This window comes from Galleria mellonella, unplaced genomic scaffold (genome assembly GCF_026898425.1).
Source record: "Galleria mellonella isolate WM207_F2 unplaced genomic scaffold, CSIRO_AGI_GalMel_v1 utg352, whole genome shotgun sequence".
Lineage (NCBI taxonomy): Eukaryota > Metazoa > Arthropoda > Insecta > Lepidoptera > Pyralidae > Galleria > Galleria mellonella.
Genome location: NW_026442084.1, coordinates 8,047,221 through 8,059,345, shown reverse-complemented (window position 1 = coordinate 8,059,345; position 12,125 = coordinate 8,047,221). Strand labels below are relative to the sequence as shown.

Sequence of the window (12,125 nt, the reverse complement as noted above, 5' to 3'; positions counted from 1 at the left end):
CTATTCTAAATTGATAAAGAGAAAAATAATTTTTGATTTAAAAAAAAATATGACATTAATTTATTAAAGTTGAGAGGCTAGAAATTAGGTATTTTTTTTTATAACATAGGAGGCAAACGAGTGTATGGTTCAACTGATGGTAAGTGACCACCGTCGCGCATGAGCACCAGATGCATTGCAGATGTGCTGAGAGCCTTTTAACCCTTTTAGTGCCGTTGATTTTTACTCATATCTACTGAAAAATGCCAAAGAAATCTTTGTCGTGTTGATGTCGTTTACCCTTGTCTCTAAAAAAAAAAAGTATTCTGCTAGCGCAGGCGGGGTTACCATTCCATTTTCACTCATAAAAAAAAAAAAACACTACTGGAAAGAACGCAGAGAGCATGTATAGCGAAATTAGTAAATATTACATAAATATATACGGCGCAAACAAATTGTTTCGCTATTGGGTAGAGTGCATGTTAGCTCAAACAGTGTCCTGAAGACAATTTCAAGTAAAATGGACTGTCCCATCCTAATATATTAGGTGGGACAGGTTATCAATGCAAGAGCGTCATGACCGCTCATGTACTTACATAGGTTAAGTCAATTTATAACTAACAAAATGGGCTTTATGTTGTTTGATTAAATAAATTATTATTATTTATAAATAAAATTAAAAAAAAAACCGTTTAGCACATTTTTTCTTTTTCTGTAAGGACGTGACTATATATATTGACTGCAGATCATTTATTTAAATACACAGTCTTGTGTTTATTCAAACGGTATGAAACAGTAAAATATATTCAGACTGTTTCATTACCAGACAGTTTTAGCGCTAAGTAATATGAGTAAGACCAGAGGGAGACTTTGTACAAAAGTCGATTGTTTGGGTACCACTGTCCCATTCGTGTTTCAACCGTGAAGCAGTTGTGTTTGCATGGCTGTGTTTCGGTTTGAAGGGTGAGATATAGCGTGAATTTACTGGGTGCAGAGGAATAACACCTGAGTCCTCAGGAATGGCGACGCATGGGGGGTATCATGGGCGAAACAGTATACTCTGTTATGTCCATGGTACTGCTCATGTCTATAGGCGATGGTTACCACTTTCCATTAGGTGGGCCGTCAGCTTGTTTGCCATTCTAAGTTGTATAAAAAAAAAAACTTAGTATTTAAAAGTGGTATATATTGTATAATAAAGATACTTTTTTTAATGGATAACATAACATCATGGTAACTCCGCCTGCGCTAACGGTATACGCTGGTGGGGCACCAGTGAGGGAGGAAACTTGAGACGAAAAGGCAGGTTAGTTAGCCTATCGTGATGAATATACCAGGAAGTCAACACGATGGTTTCCAGGGAGGACCATGGGATGGTCGACCTGACAGGGAAGATTGCTAGCAATAGGACTGGTAATCTGCATTACTAACAATCCCTTCCCCCCAACGGGAGCACTAAGGAGAAAATGTTGGGACATTTGACACGACACAACGAATTTCTGAACATCATAATGAAAGGTAAAGTAGAAGGAAGAAGAGGAAAGGAGAGGCCAAGTTACATCAGGCAGATTAAGAAAAAGTTGGTGTCCCGTCGTATCAAGAGGTGAAGAGACTTGCTGAAAACCGTATTAAGCGACAAGAGTTCCACCTACAAGAGCATAACTCCTTAGTGATGGGACTCGAGTGATTTTTTTTCACTCGAGTCACTCGGTACTGATAAGTTACTCACTCGAATGCCACTCGAGTGAAGATAAAACTCGAGTGATTTTTATTGACTCGAGTCACTCGGAATATAAAACGCGAGTGACCAAAATTTTAAAACGAATAAAACAGTATTAATTTTACATAGAAAATGTGTATTCATTTTCTCAAAAAAAAAAAAAAAAATCTAAACAAAATGTAAAAAATAAAATTTTCCTTCAAACTAAACCTGTCATACATAATCAAGAAACCTCTTATATCAACTATCAGTCAAATTAAAATATTATACCATAATCTACTACTAATAAGTTCTAATCCAATTTAATTTATTCTAACAAGGAACTTTCATGAGATCCAAATATAAACAGTTTTATTATGTTCTTACACAATTTATGTAATAATATACGTGTTTTAAAATTAACTTAAATAAAACTTAAATAAACTCAACAAAAAAAAACAAAAATAATTATCTTTAATGAGATAACAAATTTAACTGAAATTGGTGTAATAACTATTTTAAAAAAATAAATTGATCAATTTTTTCGATAATATCGACTTCAGCACACTTGCTAAAATAATAGAAGAATGTTTCTCCGTAACCTCTTTAGTAGTAACAGTTTGCGAAAAAAGTTTTGAATTATAAGTATTGTAATAGTTAGGTATGCTTTATTATTGTCAGAAGTCCATAAATCTGTTGTAGCAGCCGTATATTCAACTAAATGTAGAATATCTACAATTATAGTGCGTGCGGCATGATAAGCATCAGAAAGAATTTTCTCTCTTAAAAGTTTCCTGCTACCGCGGGTAAACTTGTCACAATTTGAATTTCTCACTCGGTTCGGTATAAACCACACGAGTGGTACGAGTCAACTCGAGTCACTCGTAATTCGAGTCGACGCGAGTCACTCGAAACTGGAGTCGTCAAAAATGTAACTCGAGTGCATGTAATATAAAAACTACTCGAGTCACTCGAGTGAAAAGCAACTCGAATCCCATCACTATAACTCCTTAACCTGCAACTCTTAGCCGTTGTTCTTTGTACGGACCCCAACGCTGCATACGATTGCGTGCTTGTCGACTACTATCGGCACGGCCGGTTCGCACCTGTACTGCTCAGTTTGCACCCACTTATCAGGCTATTTCTCTGCTCAATTCTCTGATTGCTCAGCAGCCAGGTATTGACATATTTAATGACAAAATAGATATATTTTTAAAATGTTGTACAAACTGTGTAAGTTTATAAAATAAACCTATGGTTCACTACACGTTTTGGGAGACTGTAAGTGTGGTGAGTAATTTTCAAATAAATAAATAAATAAATAGGAATAAATGAATAAATCACTACATAGTATAAACCAAAGTCGCTGTCGCTGTATGTCCGTCCCTATGTATGCTTAAATCTTTAAAACTACGCAACGGATTTTAAAGCGGTTTTTTTTTAGTAGATAGAGTGATTCAAGAGGATGGTTTATATATATAATACATGCATAATATAGTAGAGAAACAGTGATTAATTTAGAGGTTTCTAATGTGATATTGTAAATCAACACATTTCTTTGCGCTTACAATGCAAACGCTAGTTGAACCCCATGTGATAAATCAAATGAATGTACTACAATATTGTACACCTTAAAAAGATCAACAAAAAAGTCCGTAATGGTATATGTCTATCTCATAAGGATAACCCACAATAACCATTTTTTATCCTTTACATTTTATAGGAAAAAATGGCTTATTTACGAAGTGATTTTAAGCAATACAGCATTAATTTTTATTCAATTAAGTACCTTAATTACATTGTCCATTTAATATAGATCAACATGGCCCTTTACAACATGTAATTTAAATGAATATTTCCGAAGATATTACAGATTTAAAATGCAGATGCGGGGCGGCATTGCACTCGTGCGAAGCCGAGGCGGGTCGCTAGTAGTGTATAAGAATAAATAGCTAGAAACAAATTTCTCTAAACAAACCTTGCGACTTCATTAAATATGTATTGGTTCAAATTATTTTGCTCATCAGTGCACGCACACATACTACATACACTCTTACACAGCACATAACATGCAAACACAATTCTTATTTATTTAAAACAATTAATTTTTTGATTTTTAAACAGGCATTTTAATGTATAAAAAGGAAGCACTTAAGCGAACATGAAACAGTTTCGATGATTGTTTAATATTGTAACAATATAAACTATTTCTGAAATAAAAAAAAAAATTGTCCTCTCTCCTACTTGCTGTGTCCAACAGGGTCCATAAGTTGAAGTGTTATCTACCAACAAGATTTTTTTTTAATTGATGATAATGCAATAGTAGCTCCGCCCGCGCTAACGGTATACACTGGTGGGGCACCAGTGAGGGATGATAGGTGAAAATGAAAAATCAGGTCAGTAAGGCCATCGTGATTCCAATACACTTGGAATTCAGTACGATGGTTTCCAGGGGAGACCATGGGGAGGTCGACCTGTTAGGGTATGTTGTTAGCAATGGTATTGGTAATCCACATTGCTAGCAATCCCTTCCCCCACCCCTCTACCAATCAGATTATGAAAAACAACAAGAAATAAATAAATAAATAACAAGAAATGGGAAAACGACGTTTTTTTCTCTCTTATCATACTTAACGAAACGCCAGCAATTAGTACTCGTATATTGTTGTTAATTACATTTCTAAATTTACTGCTTTCTAACGTATAAATTTTGGAAAAAAAATATACAAAAAAGCACAACTGTCTTGAGCTATCTGCATCCATTGACTAGTATGCAGTCTGTTTTTTTTATACAACTTAGAATGGCAAACAAGCTGACGGTCCACCTGATGGAAAGTGGTAACCGTCGCCTATAGACATGAGCAGTACCATGGACGTAACAGAGTATACTGTTTCGCCCATGATACCCCCCATGCGTTGCCATTCCTGCGGACTCAGGTGTTATTCCTCTGTACCCAGTAAATTCACGCTATATTCCACCCTTCAAACCGAAACACAGCCATGCAAACACAACTGCTTCACGGTTGAAACACGAATGGGACAGAGGTACCCAAGCAATCGACTTTTGTACAAAGTCTCTGGTAAATAATGGTAATATCTACACATGTTGTCTCTTTTTCTTGTTTTTCCCGCTAGCGTATTCTGGTAGTGCAGACGTAGGTATAACACCTGAGTCCTCAGGAATGGCAACGCATGCATGGGGGGTATCATGGGCGAAACAGTATGTGTGTCTACTGTTATGTCCATGGTACTGCTCATGTCTATAGGCGACGGTTACCACTTTCCATCAGGTCGGCCGTCAGCTTGTTTGCCATTCTAAGTTGTATAAAAAAAAATATAAACTGTAGAAGACTGTATTTCCTGATCCGCTTTAGGTATCCCAGGTATAGCAACATACGGCGGTTCTTGCCTTTTTGTGCATTCTTTGCAGAACAGTCTCGTTACGTTAGTCGGCCGATTCAATTGTTTGTCTGTATAAATCAAAGGTTTTCAGACTTTTTTTTCGGAATTCGGATTATATGTACGTAAATCACCTATATACGTAAAGTGGTACTGGCTATTATTACATAGATCAGGAGAATTGTTCCAGAGTTTTAATATCATAATTTTTACTTGTATATAACGTTTCGTTCCGTACTTTCAACATGGGACAACTAGCGCCATCTATTATTGTACAGCGGTGGAACTTTCTAGAATTCGTTACACTGGAGGAGTAGCAGTGAGGAATAACAGATAAGAATAAAATTAGGTCAGACAGTCTATCGTAATTAATTCGCCAGGAATTATATGATAGTTTATAGGGGAGACCGCGTGGAGGTCGACCTGGTAGGGTGTATTGCTAGCAATGGGGTTATTAATCTCCATTACTAACAATACAAACATACAAGGTTGAAAAAGATATACGCCACTTTTTATTCCGGTTCAAGAACAATATATATATATATATATATATATATATATATATATATATATATATATATATATATATATATATATATATATATATATATATATATATATAGTTATAGTAAGTAATTTAATAAATTATATGTATTTGATATTTTTGTGCATTACAGGTTTTTGTATTTTATGCACGAAAAATTATTAATTCACTGTTGCGCCACCTGCCCACTTATATCTGTTCTCCTTTAACCAAAGGTTGTCTGTAAGAGATTGCACTAGCGATAAGACCGCCTTTTGTACCTCTATGTGTATATTTCAATCTGTACTTATGTTACTGTATTTCACTTGAATTATTCACTTGTCATTGTATATTTTTGTTTATGGTGCAATAAAGAGTTAAATAAATAAATAAACGCAGAATTAATAAATTTGAGATTTCATTTAACCGAAATTTATTATCACGTCTGATGTTCCGGTTATTTTTATTATAAAAAATCACAATATATAAGTAATAAATTTGTGTATATGGACATCAAACTGAAAACGATAAAACAAGAAATCGAGACATTCAGCAAAAACTATCAGTCCATATTGAACAGCCATAGAAATGAATTGGCCGCTCAATTACAGGGATCGGGAAGCATTAGTTTCTCTCGATTAAAAAGACACAGTATCCAAGGACTGGTAGAAAGATTTACAGACAGAGACTGAGAGCTGGTTAATGGATTGGCCTCATCATTTATTGACAAAATTTAAATCTAACATCCAAACAGCAGATTGGATTATTGTTCTATAAGGAACAGATTGCCAATTAGCAGATTACAAAATTTATTAAAAAAATAAGTGCGTTCGCAGGGCGATAAGAATTTCTCATATTGATGAATTTATTGCATGTTTATGTTATAAGTTTGTTTTACCTCGTTTAAAGTTCACATTTTCATTATTTATAACATTTTTATCATTACAATTAAATATAATAACATAATCATTACGGTCTGTTTACTTTTTTCCGTCTAAATGATTCTTCTATCTCTAAAAGTGTTCTATCTTTAGTTTCAGGTAACAATAAACATACTATAACAAGACAGTAGCCAATTATAACTGAATACATTAAATATGTCTCAGAAAATCCCATGGCATTAAATAACATTGGTATAGTTTTCACGTTTGTGAAAATATTTAAAGACATAAATATAGTGCTGATCCCACCAGAAATACCTTTGTATTCTAATGGATAGATCTCGCCAGACAACACAAACGATATTGGCAATGCACCGATTCCTATAGAAAACATATGTAAATGTATTAATACTAAGCCGATGTAAGGATGATGGTATGGAAGCCAATCATTCTGTTTAGCATATGTATAACCAGCTATAATGAGGTACATCACAAAATTTAAACCTACAGATACAAATACGAGGAGTCTTCTACGTATCTTCTTTATTAGAATTATGCCAATCGTGCTGGTTACTATTCTCTGGACGTCAATGGAGATGATAATCATGTCCATATGGTCAACTGATCCGGAAACATGCTCAATAAGATCTATTAAATATGACGTAAATACGTTTACTCCACTCCACTGTGCCATTGTGTAAACATGCAGCATTATGAATACTGGTACATAAAATGCTCTGTCTTTTACTAATTTCTTCCAATAATGTACAATTATATCTATTCTAGCTGCAATCGTGTCGTTTGCTGACGTTTTTATTTTATTCTCTTGCTTAGAAATAACATTTGCTTCTATCATTTTTTCTAATTCTTCTTCTTCATTGTCACCTCTCAAGTATCTGAATACTTTACGACATTCTTCATATTTTCCCTGATTTGCCAACCAACTTGGTGATTCAGGTGATAATATAACTATTAATATATCTACCAAGGCAATACCAATACAAGCAATAGAAGTAGTCCGCCAATCCAAATATATGCCCAATATGTGTATTAAAAACACACCAGTACTGATCGATATTGATATTGACATGAGGAACGCTCCTCGATTTCTGGGACTGGTGTATTCACCAATTAAAATTGGCCCCAATGTTGTTATAATACCCATTGCGATGCCTTGGAAGAATCTGGCAGCGATCATCATAGAAGTAGTATTCGAGAAGATGATGCATAGCCAGCCAATAATTGTTATGGTGACACTGATCAAATTAGCAATTTTCCTTCCAAACTTATTCATCAGAGTTGCTACCATAAAGTTGCCGACAATAATGGCGATCCCTGGAATGGAGGCTGAAATAGATAACAAAAAAAAAACTAATTAATAAAACATTGTAAAATACACTTCAAATTATATCTACACATGCTTGTATTTCTCTAAAAATTTTTAATAATGCTTATGATAACATTATGCGTTGTAATTTCCTAGCATCGAGATATTTCTGTACCCAGTAATGCCAAAGTATATAAAATTATCAGTCATTTATTGTTCATTGTTAAATGTGGGCCTCCTCAGCAGACTACCAGACTTCTATGGTTTTATAATAATAATAATAATAATAATAATAATATTTCTTTATTTATAGATTACAAAGATCCATTCTTGTTAGTAACAATTGACTTAAACTATGTTAGTAGAGAAAAAAATACAAAATTTATTTTATGGCCCCTATAATAATTTTGACCCACAATGAGAGGATCGGGCTATCGTATTTATTACATAATGCCCTCAGAATGCTGTTACTGCTGCCACGCAATCGGTATAAACCTTTGGTATTGAGTAACCTGCAATATTTGATATTCCACGATGTATTTGAAATCATCGCTTGAGATGATTGTCAGGAATTTTTAATCGTATCAAAATTAAATTAGTTATAGTTAAAGATATCTATTGCGCAATCAATTTGTATAATGATATTTGTTATCTCATTGTATATTTTAACTAGCTGTGCAGTAGTTACGGTTTATTAAAGTAATTAATACACGATGATATGAAAATTTATAATATAGATAACCTAAAGTGAGCTGTTATGTAAATCAGGGTTGTATTAAGTGGAATGCTTCGACACATAATATTTAATCGTCATTCAATATTTTGTCTATAAATGTACATCTCGTTAGCATACCACAAGGAATAATAGCCTTAAGAGCCTCCACATCATTGATTTTGCAATACGTATGATGCCACCGATCAATTTTAAACAACATGATATACTGAGTTATTTTATGAGAAAAGAATTATCGTACTTTTCCGAATGCTGCCCGGCCGAGTTTTTTTTTTTTATACTACTTAGAATGGCAAACAAGCTAACGGCCCACCTGATGGAAAGTAGTAACCGTCGCCTATAGACATGAGCAGTACCATGGACATAACAGAGTATACTATTTCGCCCATGATACCCCCCATGCGTTGCCATTCCTGAGGACTCAGGTGTTATTCCTCTGTACCCAGTAAATTCACGCCATATCCCACCCTTCAAACCGAAACACAGCCATGCAAACACAACTGCTTCACGGTTGAAACACGAATGGGACAGAGGTACCCAAGCAATCGACTTTTGTACAAAGTCTCCCTCTGGTTGGTTGATCTCTCGGTCTAAATTGGATTTACCGATTCAGACAAGTCGTTTCAGGTTACATACTCATCGACAACTTCAAGTATTAAGCACAGTTTTCAAGTCCTTCAGGGATTGTTTCAGTCTCTATCTGTTCGTTGCTGAATATAGGCCTTCCCCATGGACTGCCATAACGGTCCTGAACCACCTGCATCCACTGACTCCCTGCAATGCATTTGAGGTTGTCACTCTATCTACTCGTCCTGCACTGAGTTTGTCCATACGGGGTCACCACTCAATTATCGGTTGTCGGTTCTTGGATCTATGTGATCCATCCATTGCCACTTCAGCTTGTTTATTCGTAAAAAAATTACAATGGAAAAACGATGTGAAATAATAAATTTTGTATTGGATTCCTTTCATTTTTAATGCTACTTTATGGTATATCTGTCTTGGTGTTTATAACCAAGCACTGTTCTATATATATACGTTGAAGTCAGAGTTAGACAAAAACAAAAACAAGACAACGAGCAAGTAAAAACAAAGAGCACAGAAAATGTGCTTTGATAGGTTTTAAATAAAGATAGTTAAGGATCGACGTATAAAATTGTTTGCTACTGTAGATGAGTTTTTAGGTTTTGTTCGTTTGGTCTAAATCTACCTTCAAATCGTTTAAATATCTTTGCGAGTTTAATTCAAATGTTATTCTCTTACCTATCCAAGATCCTGAAGACTCATCTATTTGTATTATTGAATCTGGTTTCTGTAATTGGGGGAGCAGAACCGTAGAGAACCCCATAACCAGACCCATTCCAGACATATTTAAAGTAACTCCTGCCGAAACGAAACACTGAAATATACAAACAACGTAACTGGATTAGCTTTGTATGTACCTCAAGGGTCTATTCTCGGACCATTACTATTTGTAGTTTATAATTTTCAGTTTTCCTCTGAAATTGATTCTTGTATTAATTTGGTAAAGCAAAAAAGTATATACTACTTTGAAAGCAAAATATATTCGATAGCACGTATTAGATATTACTTTATTTACTAAAAAAAAGGAAAATATATTTGTTTTTTTAAAAAAATAATTCAAACATTACAATATATGGTTGGGATTAGTTAATAAGCATAGCAAGTATCTGTGTTATGTCGTCCCGCTCTTCCACATCATACGGCTAAGTTATGAAATAAACAGATGCTAAAACACAAAAATAATTCCCATATCATCATCATTGCCGTCATGTCAGCCCTTAACTGACCACTGTTGAACATAAGCCTCCTTTTTGGAGGGTTTTGCCAGTAGTTGCCACGCTTGGCAGGCGGATTAGTAACCGCAGTCAAGTTTTGAAGATGTTTTAAGAGAGATACTGTTGCCCATTCCTCGCCTTCCCTTAGATGCCTCTTACGACACTCACGGGAAAGGAAGGGGTGTCCCATTCTATTCCGGGACCACGAGGCAACGACCAATTCCTAAATGCATATTTTTTTTATGCAATTTAGAATGCCAAATAAGCTGACGGCCCATCAGATAGAAAGTGGTAACCGTCGCCTATAGACATGAGCAGTACCATGAACGTAACAGAGTATACTGTTTCGCCCATGATACCCTCCATGCGTTACCATTTCTGAGGACTCAGGTGTTATTCTTCTGTACCCGGTAAATTCACTGCCAATCCCACCCTTCAATTCAAAATTCAAACTGAAACACAGCCATGCAAACACAATTGCTTCACGGTAGAAACGCGAATAGGAGAGAGGTGCCCAAGCAAACAACTTCTGTACAAAGTCTCCCTCTGGTCATGCTTTTTACTGTAATAACATATTTCATTCTAATAAGGTTGCGAGGACTGAAGATGTAATCAAACATGTTAATGCCATACTATATTATAATATTTAACACTATACGAAAAAAAAAACGTATAGATGTTATATATATAACCTTCTTCTTTCGAGTCAATAAGTAACCTTAATATTTGGTCTAAAACTTAGCAACTTTTACAGCACAGCTATATAATCTATAATAAGTAAATAGTACTTACTTGTATAATAAAAGGTGTTATGCATCTTCGAAGCTCCATTTCCACAAGTTTTAATTACTTGACTATACAATTATTCTCTTCCATTCGTTTAATAATAATTACTATGAAATTTGTTCCATTATTGTACAGAGTAAGAGTGACACTGAGTCGTCACTGATAATTTTGTGATATCAACACTTATTTAAATAAATAATGGATCAAGCGTATTTATTTTGCAAGACGTGTAGCCGAATGTAAATTTTAAGACCCATACCAGGTAAGAAGGGTACACAAAATATATTCACATATTTCAAACAAAAGTTTCAAGAACTATTCACACAGAATCAGTGTCTACGCACTATCAGCAGCGATTAAAAATAGAGAAAAAAAAAATACACGCGTATTTTTTGCACGAAATTCATCGTACAGTTTAATAGATAAACGTTTACATCACACTACGGTCGTTTCAGTTGTATAAGTAGACGTAAAAAGACTATAGGGCAATAATTATAATTTGTTTATAATTGTTTATTAAAACACTGCAGCTGTGCAAACAGATCGAAACTCGTTGGTTGAAATAGATTTTTTGTTATGGTCATATGTGATAATTTAATGTAATTCGAAAACATTATTTTGTGTCCAATATTTGGGTCACAGAATGACAAATAGGCATTACAACAACATATTGTTTACAAGGAAAATAGGGACGGTACTTCTAGAAACACTTCTGGCTCAAAAATTTTAGAGACTGATTCGAAATGAGAACGAGATCCCTTTAGATCTTTGATAAGCGATGAATCAAGAAAAAGAAAAAAATATCATATATAGAGTTTTCGTGTGTAATGGAAATGAGATGGAAACTGTTATTGCCAAAGGGCAATACCCTCTAACAAGTAACAATAGTAATAATGTTCTTTTTTTTTATACAACTTAGAATAGCAAACAAGTTCACGGCCCACCTGATGGAAAGTGGTAACCGTCGCTTATAGACATAAGCAGTACCCTGTACATAAC

At 34.6% G+C, this 12,125-nt stretch overlaps 1 protein-coding gene across 1 annotated transcript; it reads right to left on the bottom strand.

The window, feature by feature from the left end:
- Positions 1-6,001: 6,001 nt before the first annotated feature.
- On the bottom strand, positions 6,002-11,585 carry LOC113520120 (facilitated trehalose transporter Tret1-like). The gene is made up of 3 exons (XM_052897128.1): positions 11,133-11,585; positions 9,805-9,940; positions 6,002-7,828 (listed from the first exon to the last, which is right to left on the bottom strand). Exons 1-3 carry the CDS (start codon positions 11,169-11,171, stop codon positions 6,570-6,572), a joined length of 1,434 nt encoding a protein of 477 aa, XP_052753088.1. The 5' UTR covers positions 11,172-11,585; the 3' UTR covers positions 6,002-6,569.
- Between the last annotated feature and the right edge of the window lie 540 nt (positions 11,586-12,125).